A 22191-nucleotide genomic window follows, 5' to 3' on the forward strand; every position below is an offset into this window, starting at 1 on the left:
TCTACTTAGATATATTATGTACACAACAACTGAAGGCTTGTCTACTTAGATATTACATGGACACAACGACTGAAGGCTTGTCTACATAGATATTACATGTACGCAACGACTGAAGGCTTGTCTACTCAGATATTATATGTACACGAAGGTTGAAGGCTTGTCTACTTAGATATCACATGTACACAATGACTGAAGGCTTGTCTACTTAGATATTACTTGTACACAACGACTGAAGGTTTGTCTACTTAGATATTACATGTACACAACAACTGAAGGCTTGTCTACTTAGATATTACATGTACACAACGACTGAAGGCTTGTCTACTTAGATATTACATTTACACAACGACTGAAGGCTTGTTTACTTAGATATTACATGTACACAAAAGTTGAAGGCTTGTCTACTTAGATATTACATGTACACAACGACTGAAGGCTTGTCTACATAGATATTACATGTACACAAAGACTGAAGGCTTGTTTACTTAGATATTACACGTATACAAAGACAGAAGGCTTGTCTACTTAGATATTACATGTACACAATGACTGAAGGCTTGTTTACTTAGATATTACATGTACACAACGACTGAAGGCTTGTCTACTTAGATATTACATGTACACAACGACTGAAGGCTTGTCTACTTAGATATTACATGTACACAAACGTTGAAGGCTTGTCTACTTGGATATTACATGTACACAAAGACTGAAGGCTTGTCTACATAGATATTACATGTACACAAAGACTGAAGGCTTGTCTAATTAGATATTACATGTAAACAAAGGTTGAAGGCTTGTCTACTTAGATATTACATGTACACAAAGGTTGAAGGCTTGTCTACTAAGATATTACATTTACACAACGGCTGAAGGCTTGTCTACTTAGATATTACATGTACACAACGACTGAAGGCTTGTTTACTTAGGTATTACACGTATACAAAAACAGAAGGCTTGTCTACTTAGATATTACATTTACACAACGACTGAAGGCTTGTTTACTTAGATATTACATGTACACAAAGGTTGAAGGCTTGTCTACTTAGATATTACATGTACACAACGACTGAAGGCTTGTCTACATAGATATTACATGTACACAAAGACTGAAGGCTTGTTTACTTAGATATCACACGTATACAAAGACAGAAGGCTTGTCTACTTAGATATTACATGTACACAACGACTGAAGGCTTGTTTACTTAGATATTACATGTACACAACGACTGAAGGCTTGTCTACTTAGATATTACATGTACACAGCGACTGAAGGCTTGTCTACATAGATATTACATGTACACAAAGGTTGAAGGCTTGTCTACTTGGATATTACATGTACACAAAGACTGAAGGCTTGTCTAATTAGATATTACCTGTAAACAAAGGTTGAAGGCTTGTCTACTTAGATATTACATGTACACAAAGGTTGAAGGCTTGTCTACTAAAATATTACATTTACACAACGACTGAAGGCTTGTTTACTTAGATATTACATGTACACAAAAGTTGAAGGCTTGTCTACTTAGATATTACATGTACACAACGACTGAAGGCTTGTCTACATAGATATTACATGTACACAAAGACTGAAGGCTTGTTTACTTAGATATTACACGTATACAAAGACAGAAGGCTTGTCTACTTAGATATTACATGTACACAACGACTGAAGGCTTGTTTACTTAGATATTACATGTACACAACGACTGAAGGCTTGTCTACTTAGATATTACATGTACACAACGACTGAAGGCTTGTCTACTTAGATATTACATGTACACAAACGTTGAAGGCTTGTCTACTTGGATATTACATGTACACAAAGACTGAAGGCTTGTCTACATAGATATTACATGTACACAAAGACTGAAGGCTTGTCTAATTAGATATTACATGTAAACAAAGGTTGAAGGCTTGTCTACTTAGATATTACATGTACACAAAGGTTGAAGGCTTGTCTACTAAGATATTACATTTACACAACGGCTGAAGGCTTGTCTACTTAGATATTACATGTACACAACGACTGAAGGCTTGTTTACTTAGGTATTACACGTATACAAAAACAGAAGGCTTGTCTACTTAGATATTACATTTACACAACGACTGAAGGCTTGTTTACTTAGATATTACATGTACACAAAGGTTGAAGGCTTGTCTACTTAGATATTACATGTACACAACGACTGAAGGCTTGTCTACATAGATATTACATGTACACAAAGACTGAAGGCTTGTTTACTTAGATATCCCACGTATACAAAGACAGAAGGCTTGTCTACTTAGATATTACATGTACACAACGACTGAAGGCTTGTTTACTTAGATATTACATGTACACAACGACTGAAGGCTTGTCTACTTAGATATTACATGTACACAGCGACTGAAGGCTTGTCTACATAGATATTACATGTACACAAAGGTTGAAGGCTTGTCTACTTGGATATTACATGTACACAAAGACTGAAGGCTTGTCTAATTAGATATTACCTGTAAACAAAGGTTGAAGGCTTGTCTACTTAGATATTACATGTACACAAAGGTTGAAGGCTTGTCTACTAAAATATTACATTTACACAACGGCTGAAGGCTTGTCTACTCAGATATTACATGTACACAACGACTGAAGGTTTGTCTACTTAGATATTACATGTACACAACTACTGAAGGCTTGTCTACTTAGATATTACATGTACACAACGACTGAAGGCTTGTCTACTCAGATATTACTTGTACACAACGACTGAAGGCTTGTCTACTTAGATATTACATGTATACAAAGACTGAAGGCTTGTCTACTTAGATATTACGTGTACACAACGACTGAAGGCTTGTCTACTCAGATATTACATGTACACAACGACTGAAGGCTTGTCTACTCAGATATTACATTTACACACCGACTGAAGGCTTGTTTACTTAGATATTACATTTACACAACGACTGAAGGCTTGTTTACTTAGATATTACATGTACACAACGACTGAAGGCTTGTCTACTCAGATATTACATGTACACAATGACTGAAGGCTTGTCTACTTAGATATTACATGTACACAATGACTGAATGCTTGTCTACTTAGATATTACATGTACACAACGACTGAAGGCTTGTTTACTTACTTCCTGTACTAATAACTATATCATAATTTGTGATAGTTGTATAAAAATATTTGATAAAAAACTGATTGTTTACAAAATTTGTTATTCATTTTCAACATTCCCGTTGACTTACTTTTCCTATATTGCAAGTTGGTAATATTTATAATAAGTATTATTTGCTTGTTATGATACAAATTTTTGCTAAACTAGTAATCTCAAATTTGATGTCTGAAGTTTTCAATGATTTAGTTCCGAGAAGTTGGCGCATTTGCCCAAACGCAGTATGTGCCAATTTGTTCAACAATTATGTTTTTATTTTAGTTTAGACCCGTATCACATTGAAAATGTGACTAGAAAGCTTTAGTTCAAAGCTTTAGAATGGCAAATGAATGCAGTCGGAGAGTATGTTACTTGAGAAGCAACAAGCCATAGTTGTTCTCTGCTCTAGTGGTACACTCTAGCTCTAGATCTAACAGGCAAGATCACATAAAGTTAACTCAATTTGAGATATGCTTGTATGTATGTAATAAAAATACGCCGTTCTTTTAATTTATTCCACAGGCTTTAAACCTGTAACCTATGAACTCCCCAATAAACCCTGCATGTAATTACACATAGCACTAAAACAATTATATTATCTAAAACAAGTAATAAACTAACTGTAAAAAATTAAATTGTTTGCTAAGACCATTATTATGTACATATATATATATACATATATCTATATATATATTTATATGTATATATATATACGTATATACAAATATATCAGCGATTGGTTAAATTGTGCGTGCTTGAACTTCTTGAAGAACTTCGGCTAGTATGCTTGAATTACTAGAGAAATACGTGCCTGGACTTGTCCAAAAACAGCGCTTGCAGTTGAGTGCCCGTGAGAGATTAGGGTGTGTAATGTTTGTATGCAAGATTATTCCAAGCCAAGGTGGCTGTTTGGTTTAGGAGTAGTGCCCTTGGCTTATCATCCCTTGATAAAAGGACGGGCATGGCTCTTATTATAGTAAAGATTTAAACTAGCTTAAGTTGCTAGCTTCAAGTTCCTCAAAGTATTTGGGTTAAAAAATTTAATCAATGGCAACTACATACATTACCTATAAGCTGTTTTAGATCTTTAACAAATGTCTAGTGAAAGAAGTAAAAAAACTTTTGTTCTTCAATCTGTTTTAGCTATGCCACGAGCTTTCAAATATTTGAGTTATGCATTGGCCGGACATACACAGAAATAAACAAACACTTTTAATTAAAAGTTAGAATGGTAAATAAATGCTATATAGGCATGTTGATTGAAAATAAATTTTCTGGGAAAAACCTTTTGATTACCTGTGCAACGCTAGGCATTAAGTACGTAGTCTTATAGTAGTTTAGAGTTGGGATAAAGATTTGTAGGTTTTCCTGATTTTCTAGGGAAGTAGTAGTGTACAGAGAAGAAGAAGTAATGTACATAGAGGAAGTAGTAATGTACAGAGAGGAAGTAGTAATGTACAGAGAAGAAGTAGTAATGTACAGAGAGGAAGTAGTAATGTACAGAGAGGAAGTAGTAATGTACAGAGAGTACTGAAAAATTATGATAGAGATAAAAGGAGTAACTTACTCTGACCTACCCTGAGTTAAAGGTAAACTAAATTCATTTTTATACTTTTTATTGTGTTTACATTGTTTACCTTCTTCATGTTCACCTATAGAGCTGTGTCTAGAAACTTCTTCATGTTCACCTATAGTGCTGTGTCTAGAAACTTCTTTATGTTCACCTATAGAGCTGTGTCTAGAAACTTCTTCATGTTCACCTATAGAGCTGTGTCTAGAAACTTCTTTATGTTCACCTATAGAGCTGTGTCTAGAAACTTCTTCATGTTCACCTATAGAGCTGTGTCTAGAAACTTCTTTATGTTCACCTATAGAGCTGTGTCTAGAAACTTCTTCATGTTCACCTATTGAGCTGTGTCTAGAAACTTCTTCATGTTCACCTATTGAGCTGTGTCTAGAAACTTCTTCATGTTCACCTATTGAGCTGTGTCTAGAAACTTCTTCATGTTCACTTATAGAGCTGTGTCTAAAAACTTCTTCATGTTCACCTATAGGGCTGTGTCTAGAGACTTCTTCATGTTCACCTATAGAGCTGTTTCTACAAACTTCTTCATGTTCACCTATAGAGCTGTGTCTAGAAACTTCTTCATGTTCACCTATAGAGCTGTGTCTAAAAACTTCTTCATGTTCACCTATAGAGCTGTGTCTAGAAACTTCTTCATGTTCACCTATAGAGCTGTGTCTAGAAACTTCTTCATGTTCACCTATAGTTCTGTGTCTAGAAACTTCTTTATGTTCACCTATAGGGCTGAGTCTAGAAACTTCTAAAGTTGTTATTATTTAAAGTTATTTAAGTCTAAATTGTTTTGAATGCAGTGTCAAGCATTGGCATTAAGTGGAGGTGACCACAAGTAAAGGTTTGAATGTACATCAAGTTTGTACATGTATGTAGAGGTGTACATAAAAATGTGCATAGAGGAGTACATAGAAGTGTACATAAAAATGTACATAGAGGTGTACATAGAGATGTGCATAAAAATGTACATAGAGGTGTACATAAAGATGTGCATAGAGGAGTACATAGAAGTGTACATAAAAATGTACATAGAGGTGTACATAGAGATGTGCATAAAAATGTACATAGAGGTGTACATAAAGATGTGCATAGAGGAGTACATAGAAGTGTACATAGAGATGTGCATAGAGGTGTACATAGAGATGTGCATAGAGGTGTAAATAGAGATGTGCATAGAGGTGTGCATAGAGATGTGCATAGAGGTGTACATAGAGATGTGCATAAAGGTGTACATAGAGATGTGCATAGAGGTGTACATAGAGATGTGCATAGAGGAGTACATAGAGGTGTACATATAGATGTGCATAGAGGTGTACATAAAGATGTGCATAGAGGTGTACATAGAGATGTGCATAGAGGTGTACATAGAGATGTGCATAGAGGTGTACATAGAGATGTGCATAGAGGTGTACATAGAGATGTGCATAGAGGTGTACATATACCTCTAGAGGTGATTTTAAGTTGGGGTGATCATAATTAGGAGTGATCATAAGTAGAGGTTTGAATGCACACCAACAAATCATTCTGAAATGGTTCATCTTGGATTGAATCGAATCTTGCATGTACAAATTAGTTGCCTCCTATTTTACCTGGAGTTTTAAATGTATAGAATATTCAGTTACTCACATAGTTATCTCTCAGATCATCGTGTGTGTGCTCAATACCGTCATCAAGTATGCAAACAGATACTCCGCGTCCGCTGTAACCCTGCTGCCACGCTGGAACTACATTGATATCCAAACCTCTGGGTCCCCCAGCTTGGCCACGATTGTTCTACAGAGCAAAGCCATTTTTAGATTGGTTTATAAAAAAAAGATATTCTCGAGATGCACAGAATTAATATTTAAAGCTAGGAGACAACACATACTATACTATACTAGTCAGTTATATTAAGAGACTGCAGCTCTCAGAAATCCTACCAGGTACCACTGGTCTCGCCAATGTTCATCATTCAACTGTATAACTCTCTCCTCATCCGGACTGTATTCCCGATTCTCCATTGGTCCACTGGCAGGAGATTCCTCTGTATCAAACCTTTTAAAGACATCTTTGTTCTCATAGTATCTGTAACATTTATTCTCCTTCATGCCCTTTCTTACCACAGATTTCCTTAATTGAAATTATTGCAGTCATAGCTATATATTATATATTATCAACTTAAAATTAACCTATTAACTTTAAACTATAAATTAGAACTATGTTTTCATCTCAAATAAAGTGTTGTTTATACCTGCAATACCCTTAAAACATCTGTCTTGCACATTTAATACAAGGCTGGGTTGTATCTTCAAACCAAAACACAATGTTTTTAATTCAATCAATGATTAATAAATACTCTTTACAGAAGCTATGGATAGCGGCATCATGGGAAAGCTATGGATAGCGGCATCATGGGAAAGCTATGGATAGCGGCATCATGGGAAAGCTATGGATAGCGGCATCATGGGAAAGCTATGGATAGCGGCATCATGGGAAAGCTATGGATAGTGGCATCATGGGAAAGCTATGGATAGCGGCATCGTGGGAAAGCTATGGATAGCGGCATCATGGAAAAGCTATGGATAGCGGCATCATGGGAAAGATTGGAAAACTTACGAGCTATTTACAACACAATCAGCAAGAGCTATTTACAAAACTATCAGCAAACATTTCTATAATTAAATTTGCTCACAAATATATCACAAAAATGTGTACCATGAAAAATCAAATAAGGAATCATCTTCTCTTTTGTATCTAAAACGGCCACCATGTCATATTTGACAATATTGAAATAATCATCTGGATTTTAACGGCAGGGTGCGGGTTGCGAATGCCCAATGATGCTTGAATGTAAAAATTGAGCTAAAAATTAACCAATTGCAATACAGGGCTGACAATTTAGGCTGCGTTAGTACCTTAGGGATGCATAACAAAGGGAACACAGGCATAATAGTCTGGTATGGCAGTCTAGGTATGGCAGTATGTTACCTTATGTAACAAGCTAGTTCGAAGTCAGAAGTTCAAGCGATAATTTGAAACTTTTCTTAGGAGAGTTGAGAAGCCGCCCTTTACAGACCCTACACAGACTTACAATGGTTCACTCAATTCTCTCTGCTTGTCATGCTCTATGTTGCTTTCATGTCCTTCTATAACTTGCACCTTTGCACCAGACCGTTTTGAGTTTAACTCATCTAAATATTCTTGGATAAGTTGCCGAGCTTTAGCTATAGTTTCGTCACTGTAATAGTCTCTCTTTTCTCTGAACAGTATTCGTTCTTGCTCAACTTTATTTATCTACAACATGAACATTTTTACTTCAGTATAATCACTAAGTAACAAATACAAAATCTTTATATACATAATGCAAAGAATGGCAGATAAGACTGGGCAACTCCAACATTGATAAGTATCCTTTACTCACATATATGTGACTAGAAATATCAGAGATGGTTGTATGCTCCAGAGCTGATCTCTTGGAAATGCTGTGTATATCTTTATGAGAGAAGTGTATCACATGTCCGTAGCTGTCACTGTTTATCTGTAAATGAGGACCATAGTCTAAGTTACCAGGATCTGCATAAGTAAACAAGGTTCCGAAATGGAGCCGCTTGATAACTAATGTATTCATGTATATAGCAATCTTTCTTCTTCATTTAATACTAGTAACTAGATGTTGTTTGTTTGGCTATAATAATCATTAAATCCTTTCACTTATTATTTACAATTATCTTTTAAACAATGTTCAAGTTCATTAAGAGCATTGGCTATAGCATTGCTCTCTGTTGCTATGCCGAGTCTGTTGCTATGCTGACTCTGTTGCTATACTGTCTCTGTTGCTACGCTGTCTCTGCTGCTAAGCTGTCTCTGTTGCTATGCTGTTTCTGTTGCTATACTGTCTCTGTTGCTATTATACTGTCTCTATTGTTATACTGTCTCTGTTGCTATACTGTCTCTGTTGCTATACTGTCTCTGTTGCTATGCTGTCTTTGCTGCTACGCTGTTTCTGTTGCTATGCTGTTTCTGTTGCCATGCTGTCTCTGTTGTCATGCTGTTTTTTTGCTATGCTCTCTTTGTTGCTATGCTGTCTCTGTTGCTATGCTGCCGCTGTTGCTATGCTGTCTTTGTTGCTATACTGTTTCAGTTGTTACGCTGTCTCTGTTGCTATACTGTCTCTGTTGCTATGCTGGCTCTGTTGCTATGCTGTCTCTGTTGCTATGTTGTCTCTGTTGCTATGCTGTCTCTGTTGCTATGATGTCTCTGTTGCTATGCTGTCTCTGTTGCTATGCTGTCTCTGTTGCTATGCTGTCTCTGTGTTGCTGATAGAAAGGCGAGACAAAAATGTAACAAATCTCCTAAAGCCGTGGTCACACGATGGCCGAACCGCTTAGGTTTGGTTCGCAGGTTGTTTCGGTTCGGCTAAGCCACATGTCACACGGCATCCGAAGTCACTTCACTTCCTAGATACCGTATGCATAGATACAGGACACTGTTTCATTGGTAGTTTTTATGCATTTGAGCTAAATATCTCTATTGTAAACAAAAAACTTTGAGGAACAATTATTAATTATAATTACACAGCAGATTTATCAGAAGATTGTTCAGCTGCTCAAAACAAATCACTCAATACAAAGATTTTTCCAACCCTTCCCACCAACAAAATTATATTTTTTGTTAACATATGAATGTTTTTCTATGCTGATTACATAACAAACAAAAACGGTATTTATCATTGTACTGTGGTTTTACGTAAATAAATCAGTCAACGATTTTTCATCAAGATGAGTTACTTCTATTCTACACGAAAGAAAACCACATCCATTCTTTTACATTTATGCAAAACTTAAGTGCAACATCTTACATTTATGCAACACAATCGCAAGCTATATTGTGCCTGAGTAAAGACTGGCAAAATCATTTTACAATATATCATCATATGGCAATGGATGGCGTCTTTATTTACTAATTTATCTAATTATTATACTTATTTACCGACGAATTCCATACAGTTTAGTACTCATTTCATTCCAAATGAAGGACCAAATATTGTAAATTACGTCATATTTTTATGTAGTCCGGGTGAGCCTTGTAAAATCCTTCATGTTGTTTAATTAATGAAATAAAAAGATCGTCACATTTCTTGCTCACAACGTAAGGAAAAATGTGACGCGTGCTCGCTAGAATTTTAACCAGCCAAAATGAGCAGGGGTTAGGCCACGACATTTCGAGCAGGACCGAAATGGTTGGTTTCGGCCAGAAATGTCTTCGGCTGAACAGTTTAGAACTGAAACCGATGTCGTTTTGTTCGTTTCAGCTCTCGTATGACAATGCATAGATTACAATTTTATTTTTATATCTCTTATTAGACATATAAAATTCTGATGATTGAGAAGGTAGCATTTATATCATGTTTCATGTATGCTGCAAGTATCATGTAGAAGTAATGGACTCTCACATAAATAGGTCACAGTACTGAAAATCGGCGACTACTGAAAGTGCTATGAGTCAGAAAAATAATTTTTGGAGGGTCAAGTTATACCACATTATATGTTTATGTGGACTCTGAGTTGTGTACTCTAGTAACCTAAAGGGTTGTGACAACCCCCAAAAAATCATAATCTTTATGAAACGATGTTAAACCTAAAACAGAGCAACTTGTGATGGGCACACTGTTTACAAGTTCAATATAAATACAACCTTAAACAGTTGTTTAATGTAAAAACTGGACATGATACTTGTTTACTAAAAGGAAGTTATCATCACCCGTTGTATGGCTCTGTCTCAGATGTTAGCTGCAGCACCCAATTACTTAGACCAAGACAACATGGAATATTTTATGGACAAAACCTATTGAGGTTCACAATACATAACTTAATGCTGATAGGCTATTTCTATATGAAAGCTTTATACACATTTTGCAATATTATATATACTTTCTGGACAAATAATAGACTTAATGTAGACAGACACATAAAATAAGCGGTACTCACTAAAATTGCAAGAGTGAAGACATGTACTCTGTGTACACAAAGCAATATTTATTAGCAATTTTTATAAATGGAAACTTACTAGTAAAAGCAAACCTTATTATACAAACTTTCCAACAAGGGATGTAAAACTGGAGCAAGTACTTGACTCCATGCGATAGTCAGTTATATTTTGTAAGAAAATAAATAAGATGATAAAAAAAAGAAGCAGACATATAAATAATAAGCAAGGTAAGTAGAGTTATACTTGATTCAATTCAAGTTACAATAAGTCTCTACATCTTCACTTCAGAGGGAGAGAGAGAGAGAGAGACCAGGTACCTTAGATAGATTAATCAATAATTATGGCATTTTTGTGAAGCGATCTATTATGTCATTTTTATCAAATAAATTTAAAACTCCTCAGGGTTTGACATTTAGAAGCCAAAAATATGGTATTAAGTCATAAGCACACTTCATTAGAACATATTACCATCTTTAGTAGCTGCAAGAAGTGATAGTCATGGTTGAGGGAGGTTGCCTAGGCGACCACCCCTTACTACTCTTACTATCTAGGTCAGAAAGGGACAGCCTTTATCTCTGATGTTTGTTAATCATCAAATACCATGTAGGTGGACTAGGTGGATGATAGGAGATCATAAATTGTTTTTTTGGTTAGCATTAACCGCACTGAGTGAGCCACATACAACTCTGAGAGTCTGGTTCAAGAGTAGTGCTTTCATTGGGGACTTGATTGGAACCAAGCGAAAGTTCAACTGAACGTAACATGTAAAGAATGTTGACTTTATGCACGAGAACTTTATTCAGGTTAAAGATGCTTTTCTGCAAAGATATTATGACAAGATCTCCTGTGTAAAAAATAAACCAAATAAGCATGGCTATGAACTCCAGCAGTCCACCCTTACTAGCTTGCAGTACTGCCAGTATTTAACTATTAGTGTTTAACTATTAGTGTTTAACTATTAGCGTTTAACTATTAGTGTTTAACTATTAGCGTTTAACTATTAGCGTTTAACTATTAGTATTTAACTATTAGTGTTTAACTATTAGTGTTTAACTATTAGTGTTTAACTATTAGTGTTTAACTATTAGTGTTTAACTATTAGCGTTTAACTATTAGCGTTTAACTATTAGCGTTTAACTATTAGCGTTTAACTATTAGTGTTTAACTATTAGTGTTTAACTATTAGTGTTTAACTATTAGTGTTTAACTATTAGCGTGTAACTATTAGCGTTTAACTATTAGCGTTTAACTATTAGCGTTTAACTATTAGCGTGTAACTATTAGCGTTTAACTATTAGTGTTTAACTATTAGCGTGTAACTATTAGCGTTTAACTATTAGCGTTTAACTATTAGCGTTTAACTATTAGCGTGTAACTATTAGCGTTTAACTATTAGTGTTTAACTATTAGTGTTTAACTATTAGCGTTTAACTATTAGTATTTAACTATTAGCGTTTAACTATTAGTGTTTAACTATTAGTGTTTAATTATTAGCGTTTAACTATTAGCGTTTAACTATTAGTGTTTAACTATTAGCGTTTAACTATTAGCGTGTAACTATTAGCGTTTAACTATTAGTGTTTAACTATTAGCGTTTAACTATTAGTGTTTAACTATTAGTGTTTAACTATTAGCGTGTAACTATTAGCGTTTAACTATTAGTGTTTAACTATTAGTGTTTAACTATTAGCGTTTAACTATTAGTGTTTAACTATTAGCGTTTAACTATTAGCGTGTAACTATTAGCGTTTAACTATTAGTGTTTAACTATTAGTGTTTAATTATTAGCGTTTAACTATTAGCGTTTAACTATTAGTGTTTAACTATTAGCGTTTAACTATTAGCGTGTAACTATTAGCGTTTAACTATTAGTGTTTAACTATTAGCGTTTAACTATTAGTGTTTAACTATTAGTGTTTAACTATTAGCGTGTAACTATTAGCGTTTAACTATTAGCGTTTAACTATTAGTGTTTAACTATTAGCGTTTAACTATTAGCGTTTAACTATTAGTGTTTAACTATTAGCGTTTAACTATTAGCGTGTAACTATTAGCGTTTAACTATTAGCGTTTAACTATTAGTGTTTAACTATTAGTGTTTAACTATTAGCGTTTAACTATTAGCATTTAACTATTAGCGTTTAACTATTAGTGTTTAACTATTAGTGTTTAACTATTAGCGTTTAACTATTAGCGTTTAACTATTAGTATTTAACTATTAGTATTTAACTATTAGTGTTTAACTATTAGTGTTTAACTATTAGTGTTTAACTATTAGCGTGTAACTATTAGCGTTTAACTATTAGTGTTTAACTATTAGCGTTTAACTATTAGCGTGTAACTATTAGCGTTTAACTATTAGTGTTTAACTATTAGTGTTTAACTATTAGCGTGTAACTATTAGCGTTTAACTATTAGTGTTTAACTATTAGCGTTTAACTATTAGCGTGTAACTATTAGCGTTTAACTATTAGTGTTTAACTATTAGTGTTTAACTATTAGCGTTTAACTATTAGCGTTTAACTATTAGCGTTTAACTATTAGCGTTTAACTATTAGCGTTTAACTATTAGCGTTTAACTATTAGCGTTTAACTATTAGTGTTTAACTATTAGCGTTTAACTATTAGTATTTAACTATTAGTGTTTAACTATTAGCGTTTAACTATTAGCGTGTAACTATTAGCGTTTAACTATTAGTGTTTAACTATTAGCGTTTAACTATTAGCGTTTAACTATTAGCGTTTAACTATTAGCGTTTAACTATTAGCGTTTAACTATTAGCGTTTAACTATTAGCGTTTAACTATTAGTGTTTAACTATTAGCGTTTAACTATTAGTATTTAACTATTAGCGTTTAACTATTAGTATTTAACTATTAGTGTTTAACTATTAGCGTTTAACTATTAGCATTTAACTATTAGCGTTTAACTATTAGTATTTAACTATTAGTGTTTAACTATTAGTGTTTAACTATTAGTATTTAACTATTAGCGTTTAACTATTAGTATTTAACTATTAGTGTTTAACTATTAGCGTTTAACTATTAGCATTTAACTATTAGCGTTTAACTATTAGTATTTAACTATTAGTGTTTAACTATTAGTGTTTAACTATTAGCGTTTAACTATTAGCGTGTAACTATTAGTGTTTAACTATTAGTGTTTAACTATTAGCGTTTAACTATTAGTGTTTAACTATTAGTATTTAACTATTAGTGTTTAACTATTAGCGTTTAACTATTAGTATTTAACTATTAGCGTTTAACTATTAGCGTGTAACTATTAGTGTTTAACTATTAGTGTTTAACTATTAGCGTTTAACTATTAGTGTTTAACTATTAGTATTTAACTATTAGTGTTTAACTATTAGCGTTTAACTATTAGTATTTAACTATTAGCGTTTAACTATTAGCGTGTAACTATTAGTGTTTAACTATTAGTGTTTAACTATTAGCGTTTAACTATTAGTATTTAACTATTAGTGTTTAACTATTAGCGTTTAACTATTAGCATTTAACTATTAGCGTTTAACTATTAGTATTTAACTATTAGTGTTTAACTATTAGTGTTTAACTATTAGCGTTTAACTATTAGCGTGTAACTATTAGTGTTTAACTATTAGTGTTTAACTATTAGCGTTTAACTATTAGTGTTTAACTATTAGTATTTAACTATTAGTGTTTAACTATTAGCGTTTAACTATTAGTATTTAACTATTAGCGTTTAACTATTAGCGTGTAACTATTAGTGTTTAACTATTAGTGTTTAACTATTAGCGTTTAACTATTAGTATTTAACTATTAGCGTGTAACTATTAGCGTTTAACTATTAGTGTTTAACTATTAGTATTTAACTATTAGTGTTTAACTATTAGTGTTTAACTATTAGCGTTTAACTATTAGTATTTAACTATTAGCGTTTAACTATTAGCGTGTAACTATTAGCGTTTAACTATTAGTGTTTAACTATTAGTATTTAACTATTAGTGTTTAACTATTAGTGTTTAACTATTAGCGTTTAACTATTAGTATTTAACTATTAGCGTTTAACTATTAGCGTGTAACTATTAGCGTTTAACTATTAGTATTTAACTATTAGCGTTTAACTATTAGCGTGTAACTATTAGCGTTTAACTATTAGTATTTAACTATTAGCATTTAACTATTAGCGTTTAACTATTAGTATTTAACTATTAGTGTTTAACTATTAGTGTTTAACTATTAGTATTTAACTATTAGCGTTTAACTATTAGCGTGTAACTATTAGCGTTTAACTATTAGTATTTAACTATTAGCGTTTAACTATTAGCGTGTAACTATTAGCGTTTAACTATTAGTATTTAACTATTAGCGTTTAACTATTAGCGTGTAACTATTAGCGTTTAACTATTAGTATTTAACTATTAGTGTTTAACTATTAGCGTGTAACTATTAGCGTTTAACTATTAGCGTTTAACTATTAGTATTTAACTATTAGTGTTTAACTATTAGTGTTTAACTATTAGTGTTTAACTATTAGTGTTTAACTATTAGCGTTTAACTATTAGCGTTTAACTATTAGCGTTTAACTATTAGTATTTAACTATTAGTGTTTAACTATTAGCGTGTAACTATTAGCGTTTAACTATTAGCGTTTAACTATTAGCGTTTAACTATTAGTATTTAACTATTAGTGTTTAACTATTAGTGTTTAACTATTAGTGTTTAACTATTAGCGTTTAACTATTAGTATTTAACTATTAGCGTTTAACTATTAGTGTTTAACTATTAGTGTTTAACTATTAGCGTTTAACTATTAGTGTTTAACTATTAGCGTTTAACTATTAGTGTTTAACTATTAGCGTTTAACTATTAGTGTTTAACTATTAGTGTTTAATTATTAGCGTTTAACTATTAGCGTTTAACTATTAGCGTGTAACTATTAGCGTTTAACTATTAGTATTTAACTATTAGCATTTAACTATTAGCGTTTAACTATTAGTATTTAACTATTAGTGTTTAACTATTAGTGTTTAACTATTAGTATTTAACTATTAGCGTTTAACTATTAGCGTTTAACTATTAGTATTTAACTATTAGCGTTTAACTATTAGCGTGTAACTATTAGCGTTTAACTATTAGTATTTAACTATTAGCGTTTAACTATTAGCGTGTAACTATTAGCGTTTAACTATTAGTATTTAACTATTAGTGTTTAACTATTAGTGTTTAACTATTAGCGTTTAACTATTAGTGTTTAACTATTAGCGTTTAACTATTAGCGTTTAACTATTAGCGTTTAACTATTAGTATTTAACTATTAGTGTTTAACTATTAGCGTGTAACTATTAGCGTTTAACTATTAGCGTTTAACTATTAGTATTTAACTATTAGTGTTTAACTATTAGTGTTTAACTATTAGCGTTTAACTATTAGTGTTTAACTATTAGCGTTTAACTATTAGCGTTTAACTATTAGCGTTTAACTATTAGTATTTAACTATTAGTGTTTAACTATTAGTGTTTAACTATTAGTGTTTAACTATTAGCGTTTAACTATTAGTATTTAACTATTAGCGTTTAACTATTAGTGTTTAACTATTAGTGTTTAACTATTAGCGTTTAACTATTAGTGTTTAACTATTAGCGTTTAACTATTAGTGTTTAACTATTAGCGTTTAACTATTAGTGTTTAACTATTAGTGTTTAATTATTAGCGTTTAACTATTAGCGTTTAACTATTAGTGTTTAACTATTAGCGTTTAACTATTAGCGTTTAACTATTAGCGTTTAACTATTAGTGTTTAACTATTAGTGTTTAACTATTAGCGTTTAACTATTAGTATTTAACTATTAGTGTTTAACTATTAGTGTTTAACTATTAGTGTTTAACTATTAGTGTTTAACTATTAGCGTTTAACTATTAGTATTTAACTATTAGTGTTTAGCTATTAGTGTTTGATTATTAGTATTTAACTGTTAGTGTTCAACTATTAGCGTTTTCACGCAACATTGTATTCACAAACATTTTGGCTCATAACATGTATGCTTAGCATTGTTTCTGTATTTCCATTGACCGCCTAATAAACAATACTATTGGATAATATACCAGAAGCAACCAAACCACGCATTAAAAGACGCTGGCGTATATACGTAGATGAATCGATGGCAGTTTTTCAAAAGATTTCGTTGCACAAAACGAATTTCTAATTACATATTGGTGCCTGGAGCTAAAGCTACCGGTATAAAGTCTGCTGCCATTCAGATCATTGCCTTAGAATCAGAGAGTTTATAGCAAGAGACGTAAGAGCTGCCGGCCTAACAGAGTTCTGTGTGTCGCCTTTGTGTAGAGGAGGAACGTGGTGAAGAACTTTGCCACAGTTATTCCTGCTGTTGAAAAACTAAAGCGCACTAGTGAAATATCGAGTGAATTCGCTGTTGGGTCTGCAGGTATTAATGTGGCCACTGACACTATCACTCGCGTCAGTATATGCCCATACATTAGGATCGCTTGGTCATGATTGGCTAGTTAATTGTCAGTGAGTTTTAAAATTGAATCTGAAATGCACTAAAATTACACTGCAAATGATTGTCAGCGAGTATGTATTAAAATGATTGTCAGCGAGTATGTATTAAAATGAAAGCCAAGACTTATTTCAAAAAGTAGTTCAGCTTAACAGGAAATCCGTAGATACAAAATAATACTAAACATTCCAAGAAGAACGATTTTTATAAACTTAAGTTATTAAATATAAAACTAAATATAATAAGCATTGGGATTCAGGCAGTCTAGTGTGCCCTGAGAGATCATCAGGTGTAATAGCTATACATACAATACTCATAGATGTCAGTTAGCAGTCGAGTGGTATAGTTGTTAGAGTGTCAGTTAGCAGTCGAGTAGCATAGTTGTTAGAGTGTCAGTAAGCAGTCGAGTGGTATAGTTGTTAGAGTGTCAGTCAGCAGTCGAGTGGTATAGTTGTTAGAGTGTCAGTCAGCAGTCGAGTAGTATAGTTGTTAAAGTGTCAGTAAGCAGTCGAGTGGTATAGTTGTTAGAGTGTCAGTCAGCAGTTGAGTGGTATAGTTGTTAGAGTGTCAGTTAGCAGTCGAGTAGTATAGTTGTTAGAGTGTCAGTAAGCAGTCGAGTGGTATAATTGTTAGAGTGTCAGTCAGCAGTCGAGTAGTATAGTTGTTAGAGTGTCAGTAAGCAGTCGAGTGGTATAGTTGTTAGTGTGTCAGTCAGCAGTCGAGTGGTATAGTTGTTAGAGTGTAAGGTCAGCAGTCCAATAGTATACATACAGCCACACGCTTTTACAACTTGTAGTAGAAGAAAATGGGATGTCAGCCACATATTAGCTTGTAACCTACGACTTCAGCTCTCTTCTTAACACTCAGAGCTTTAAGTTGAACATCTTACAAGCTATTCAACCTCAGTAAAGTTATCTTTTTACTCGCCTTCAATAACTATTGCGATTTCAATATTTCTTTGGATATACATATATATGTAAGTTTTTAATAAACATTACATAATTTCCTATTCATCTAGTCACTTCATGAAAGACCTTTTCTTCTTCAGCAACATTTTGAGTATATTTTATGTTAAATGTTGAAAACCTTTTAGTATTGGTATTTATATATACACGTATTTATAAATGTATACATGTATATATATATAATAAGTAGATTGTTAGTATGTATATTTATCCCACGACCAAACATGAGTGAAGCGACTGTTTGGGAGCTTTATGGTAAATGCATATGCGCACACAACTCCCAAAAAATTATCCGTCAACGACCGTTACTAAACCTTTGTACCGAAATCCCATAAAAAAATTTAACCACTTTTGTGTAGAGTCGTTTAAGTATAATAATGATACACAACACATATAAACATATTTAAATATGTTACCAAGTCTTTGAAAAGTTGACGCAATATCCTAAAACTAACCCATCTGATCGGATTATATATAAATAGATTAGTTTGGTCTAAAATCGCAATAAAAACTTGATAAGACTTTTTAATCAAAATTAAGACTGGCCAACGAAACGCCGATAAGGCCGTGCGACAGAGAGTAGAACCATCAAGTCATGCGCATTTCACGAGAAAAACGTGCACATTTCACCAGTCTATGGCATTGTCCAATTGCCGAAGGTTTCTGTAATTAACGTAAAAGTACTGAAAAGTAATCGTTTCTTTTTTGCCTATTCTACCGGACTCTCACATTTTAGACACTTATAATAAGTACTTTGGTATTCCAACTGATGTCCAAAGCAGTGAAAGTAAAGGAAATGACGATGATATTTTTTTAATGATTCTTATAAGATTATTACAATATTTAATTGTAAGAAGAATTATTCTATTTTATAAGATTATTATGAGATTTAGTTATAAGAATAATCATTTGATTTTACAAGATCGAAGTATATAGTGACCGATTGTGTGCAATATGTTACTGTTTATTGTTTTTCTAAAGATTTTGTTGATGATACTGCGACTGTACCCAATATCGTGGTACTGCCAAGCCGTTTTTAATATCTGCAAAATTAAGTAATAGGCCTACATTTTCTTATAGATATACATCTATTTCTATGACAACCAGCTAAAATCTGCTTAGATTTTTAAATTCAGCATAATTTTTTAGATATAAATACGGAAATCTAGATAAATATCACAACTTCTTGATATTGGTTGCTATGACCAATGATATACATTACAGCCCCCCAGCCTGTGTATATTACACAGCAGCTTGCCTATTTACTTCTAATATTGCATTTCTCCTATTGCAGGGGAGAGATATAAACATATAATCTTTTCCTTTCATTATTGCTGTTTGTTGTATATAATAACATCCACACCCAGTACATTACAGCTACCATTGCAGCGACCATTGCAGTTCTCCTATTGCAGGGGAGAGATATAAACATATACTCTTTTCCTTTCATTATTGCTATTTGTTGTATAAAATAACACCCACACCCAGTACATTACAGCTACCATTGCAGTTCTCCTATTGCACTGCAATGCCATTTGACTGCTAATATTGCATTTCTCAACCGGCACTACCCTTTCTTTTTTCCAATATCACTTTGGTCATGGGCTTTATGACAGGGGAATTTCTAGTATATATTTATACCTGTTTATAAAAATTACATCGTTAGAATATATATTTATATATATAACAATATAAATAATAAGTACATTGTTGGTATATATATTTAACCTCAGTTTGGCCATATTGAACTACAGGATATAACACGGTAGACTTACCACAGATACAATGTTAGCTGATCTCTTCGTCAGGAAGGAGACAACTTCTTCTGCTTCCGTTGAATTTCCTTTGACATACGCAACAAACTGGTTGACATAATCACTTCCTTGACTTCCGAAAACTTGAACCAAAGCAAAGGCTGTTATGAACAGCAATTCCTTTGTGATGCTCATTGTTTGGTGAGAAGCGAAAGAAGTTGGAAGATCACACAAACTTCTACATGCTTGTAGAGTGAAGGGGCTCTGCGGTAAAGCGTGCTGGTCCGGGGTGAGATAACTTTCCCTGTTAAACAAAATATGTTAATTGATTAAAAGAACGTGCTAACAACTCGCACTATCGTTAAAAAGGGCCCTTGTGACATACTGACACTAACCTCGTAAAAACGCACTATTTTGGAATGTTTTTGGGCTCTTCACCATCTGGGGTGAAACAGGCAAACTTCCTTAGAGGAGAAAATCAAAGTGGTATGCTTCGATGAGTTTCTCAGGAAACCGTGTCTATAACCTCATGCTATGTTTTGTTTATTAAAGGCAATCTATTGTATCTACTAAAATGGTAAAGCTAGCGACATATCAACTTGATCTACCTGGCCTGTACAGCTTGTGTGCGAGCGATCTCTTGAAGTCAACCTGGCCTGTACAGCTTGTGTGCGAGCGATCCCTTGAAGTCTACCTGGCCTGTACAGCTTGTGTGCGAGCGATCCCTTGAAGTCTACCTGGCCTGCACAGCTTGTGTGCGAGCGATCCCTTGAAGTCTACCTGGCCTGTACAGCTTGTGTGCGAGCGATCCCTTGAAGTCTACATGGCCTGTACAGCTTGTGTGCGAGCGATCCCTTGAAGTCTACCTGGCCTGTACAGCTTGTGTGCGAGCGATCCCTTGAAGTCTACCTGGCCTGCACAGCTTGTGTGCGAGCGATCCCTTGAAGATCGAATATAATGAGCTCTTAGCTCACTGCGAGTTGAGGCTGTGCATGTTTTTTTAAAGGAAGTCTCAACGACTGGAGACATACCCAGTTGCAGAGAGTAATTTAAGGTTGGATGTCATTCCTGTCACCATCATTGATCACTGCAAGGCTTGTACACTAATAAATGGGTAAATTCATTGTGAGAGAGTTTTAATAGATCACTGCAAGGCTTGTACGCTAATAAATGGGTAGATTCATTGTGAGAGAGTTTTAATAGATCACTGCAAGGTTTGTACTCTAATAAATGGGTAGATTCATTGTGAAAGAGTTTTAATAGATCACTGCAAGGCTTGTACTCTAATAAATGGGTAGATTCATTGTGAGAGAGTTTTAATAGATCACTGCAAGGTTTGTACTCTAATAAATGGGTAGATTCATTGTGAGAGAGTTTTAATAGATCACTGCAAGGCTTGTACGCTAATAAATGGGTAGATTCATTGTGAGAGAGTTTTAATAGATCACTGCAAGGCTTGTACGCTAATAAATGGGTAGATTCATTGTGAGAGAGTTTTAATAGATCACTGCAAGGCTTGTACTCTAATAAATGGGTAGATTCATTGTGAGAGAGTTTTAATAGATCACTGCAAGGTTTGTACTCTAAAAAATGGGTAGATTCACACAGCAATTCAACCATATCGACTGCTTTGTAGGATTGTCTCAATTAGGTACATGCCCAAAGAACTGCAAGATGGTGCCCTCCAGCGGTCCATGTGATAACAGTAAAAATGTCTGTCCCTGATACCTGATAAAAGACTGTCATTTGGCAGCCAAAAATGTAACCGACAAACCAAATTAATCAAACGGTCGACTATTATAATCATTGAATATAGACTAAAACAAGAAGCAATGAGAGGAGACAGTGTACAACGGACGGTGTATTACAGACAGTGTACTACGGACGGTGTACTACAGACAGTGTACTACCGACAGTGTACTACAAACAGTTTACTACAATATCTCAACTGACTCACCTCACAGCCTTCTGCAATACTATCGCTCTGGATAACTTAAGCTGAACTGGCGCTGGGTGAGTCTCACTGTTGGCTATTGAGCCGTGTAGCTGCTCCTAGTCAACAGGTATTTACCCCAGCCTCGGTTTACAATCTGTACACTAGTGTGTAGGTTGGGGCGGGCCCTGCGTGTCAGTAGCGTTTCATTTGACTAGATTCAAGACCAGTGATTTTTAACAATCACTGAAGCATGGCTGTACGTCATGACGTATTGAAATATTATAAGGAGGTTGAAGATGAAGAATATAAAAGATATTGTCGTTAGAACTAAGAAAACAACCTTT

General features: G+C 33.7%; 1 protein-coding gene across 1 annotated transcript in view; it reads right to left on the reverse strand.

The window, feature by feature from the left end:
* LOC137408617 (PC3-like endoprotease variant B) overlaps window positions 1-21993 on the reverse strand; it is a 45469-nt gene extending 23476 nt beyond the window's left edge. The window contains exons 1-6 of the mRNA XM_068095205.1: window positions 21869-21993; window positions 19933-20215; window positions 8124-8240; window positions 7794-7996; window positions 6643-6787; window positions 6350-6496 (exon numbers count right to left, since the gene is read on the reverse strand). Coding sequence (XP_067951306.1) covers window positions 6350-6496; window positions 6643-6787; window positions 7794-7996; window positions 8124-8240; window positions 19933-20106 — 786 coding nt within the window. The 5' untranslated portion in view covers window positions 20107-20215; window positions 21869-21993. The remainder of the gene's footprint in view (window positions 1-6349; window positions 6497-6642; window positions 6788-7793; window positions 7997-8123; window positions 8241-19932; window positions 20216-21868) is intronic.
* Window positions 21994-22191: the final 198 nt, after the last annotated feature.

The sequence above is a fragment of the Watersipora subatra genome, chromosome 11, assembly GCF_963576615.1.
Source record: "Watersipora subatra chromosome 11, tzWatSuba1.1, whole genome shotgun sequence".
Classification (NCBI taxonomy): domain Eukaryota; kingdom Metazoa; phylum Bryozoa; class Gymnolaemata; order Cheilostomatida; family Watersiporidae; genus Watersipora; species Watersipora subatra.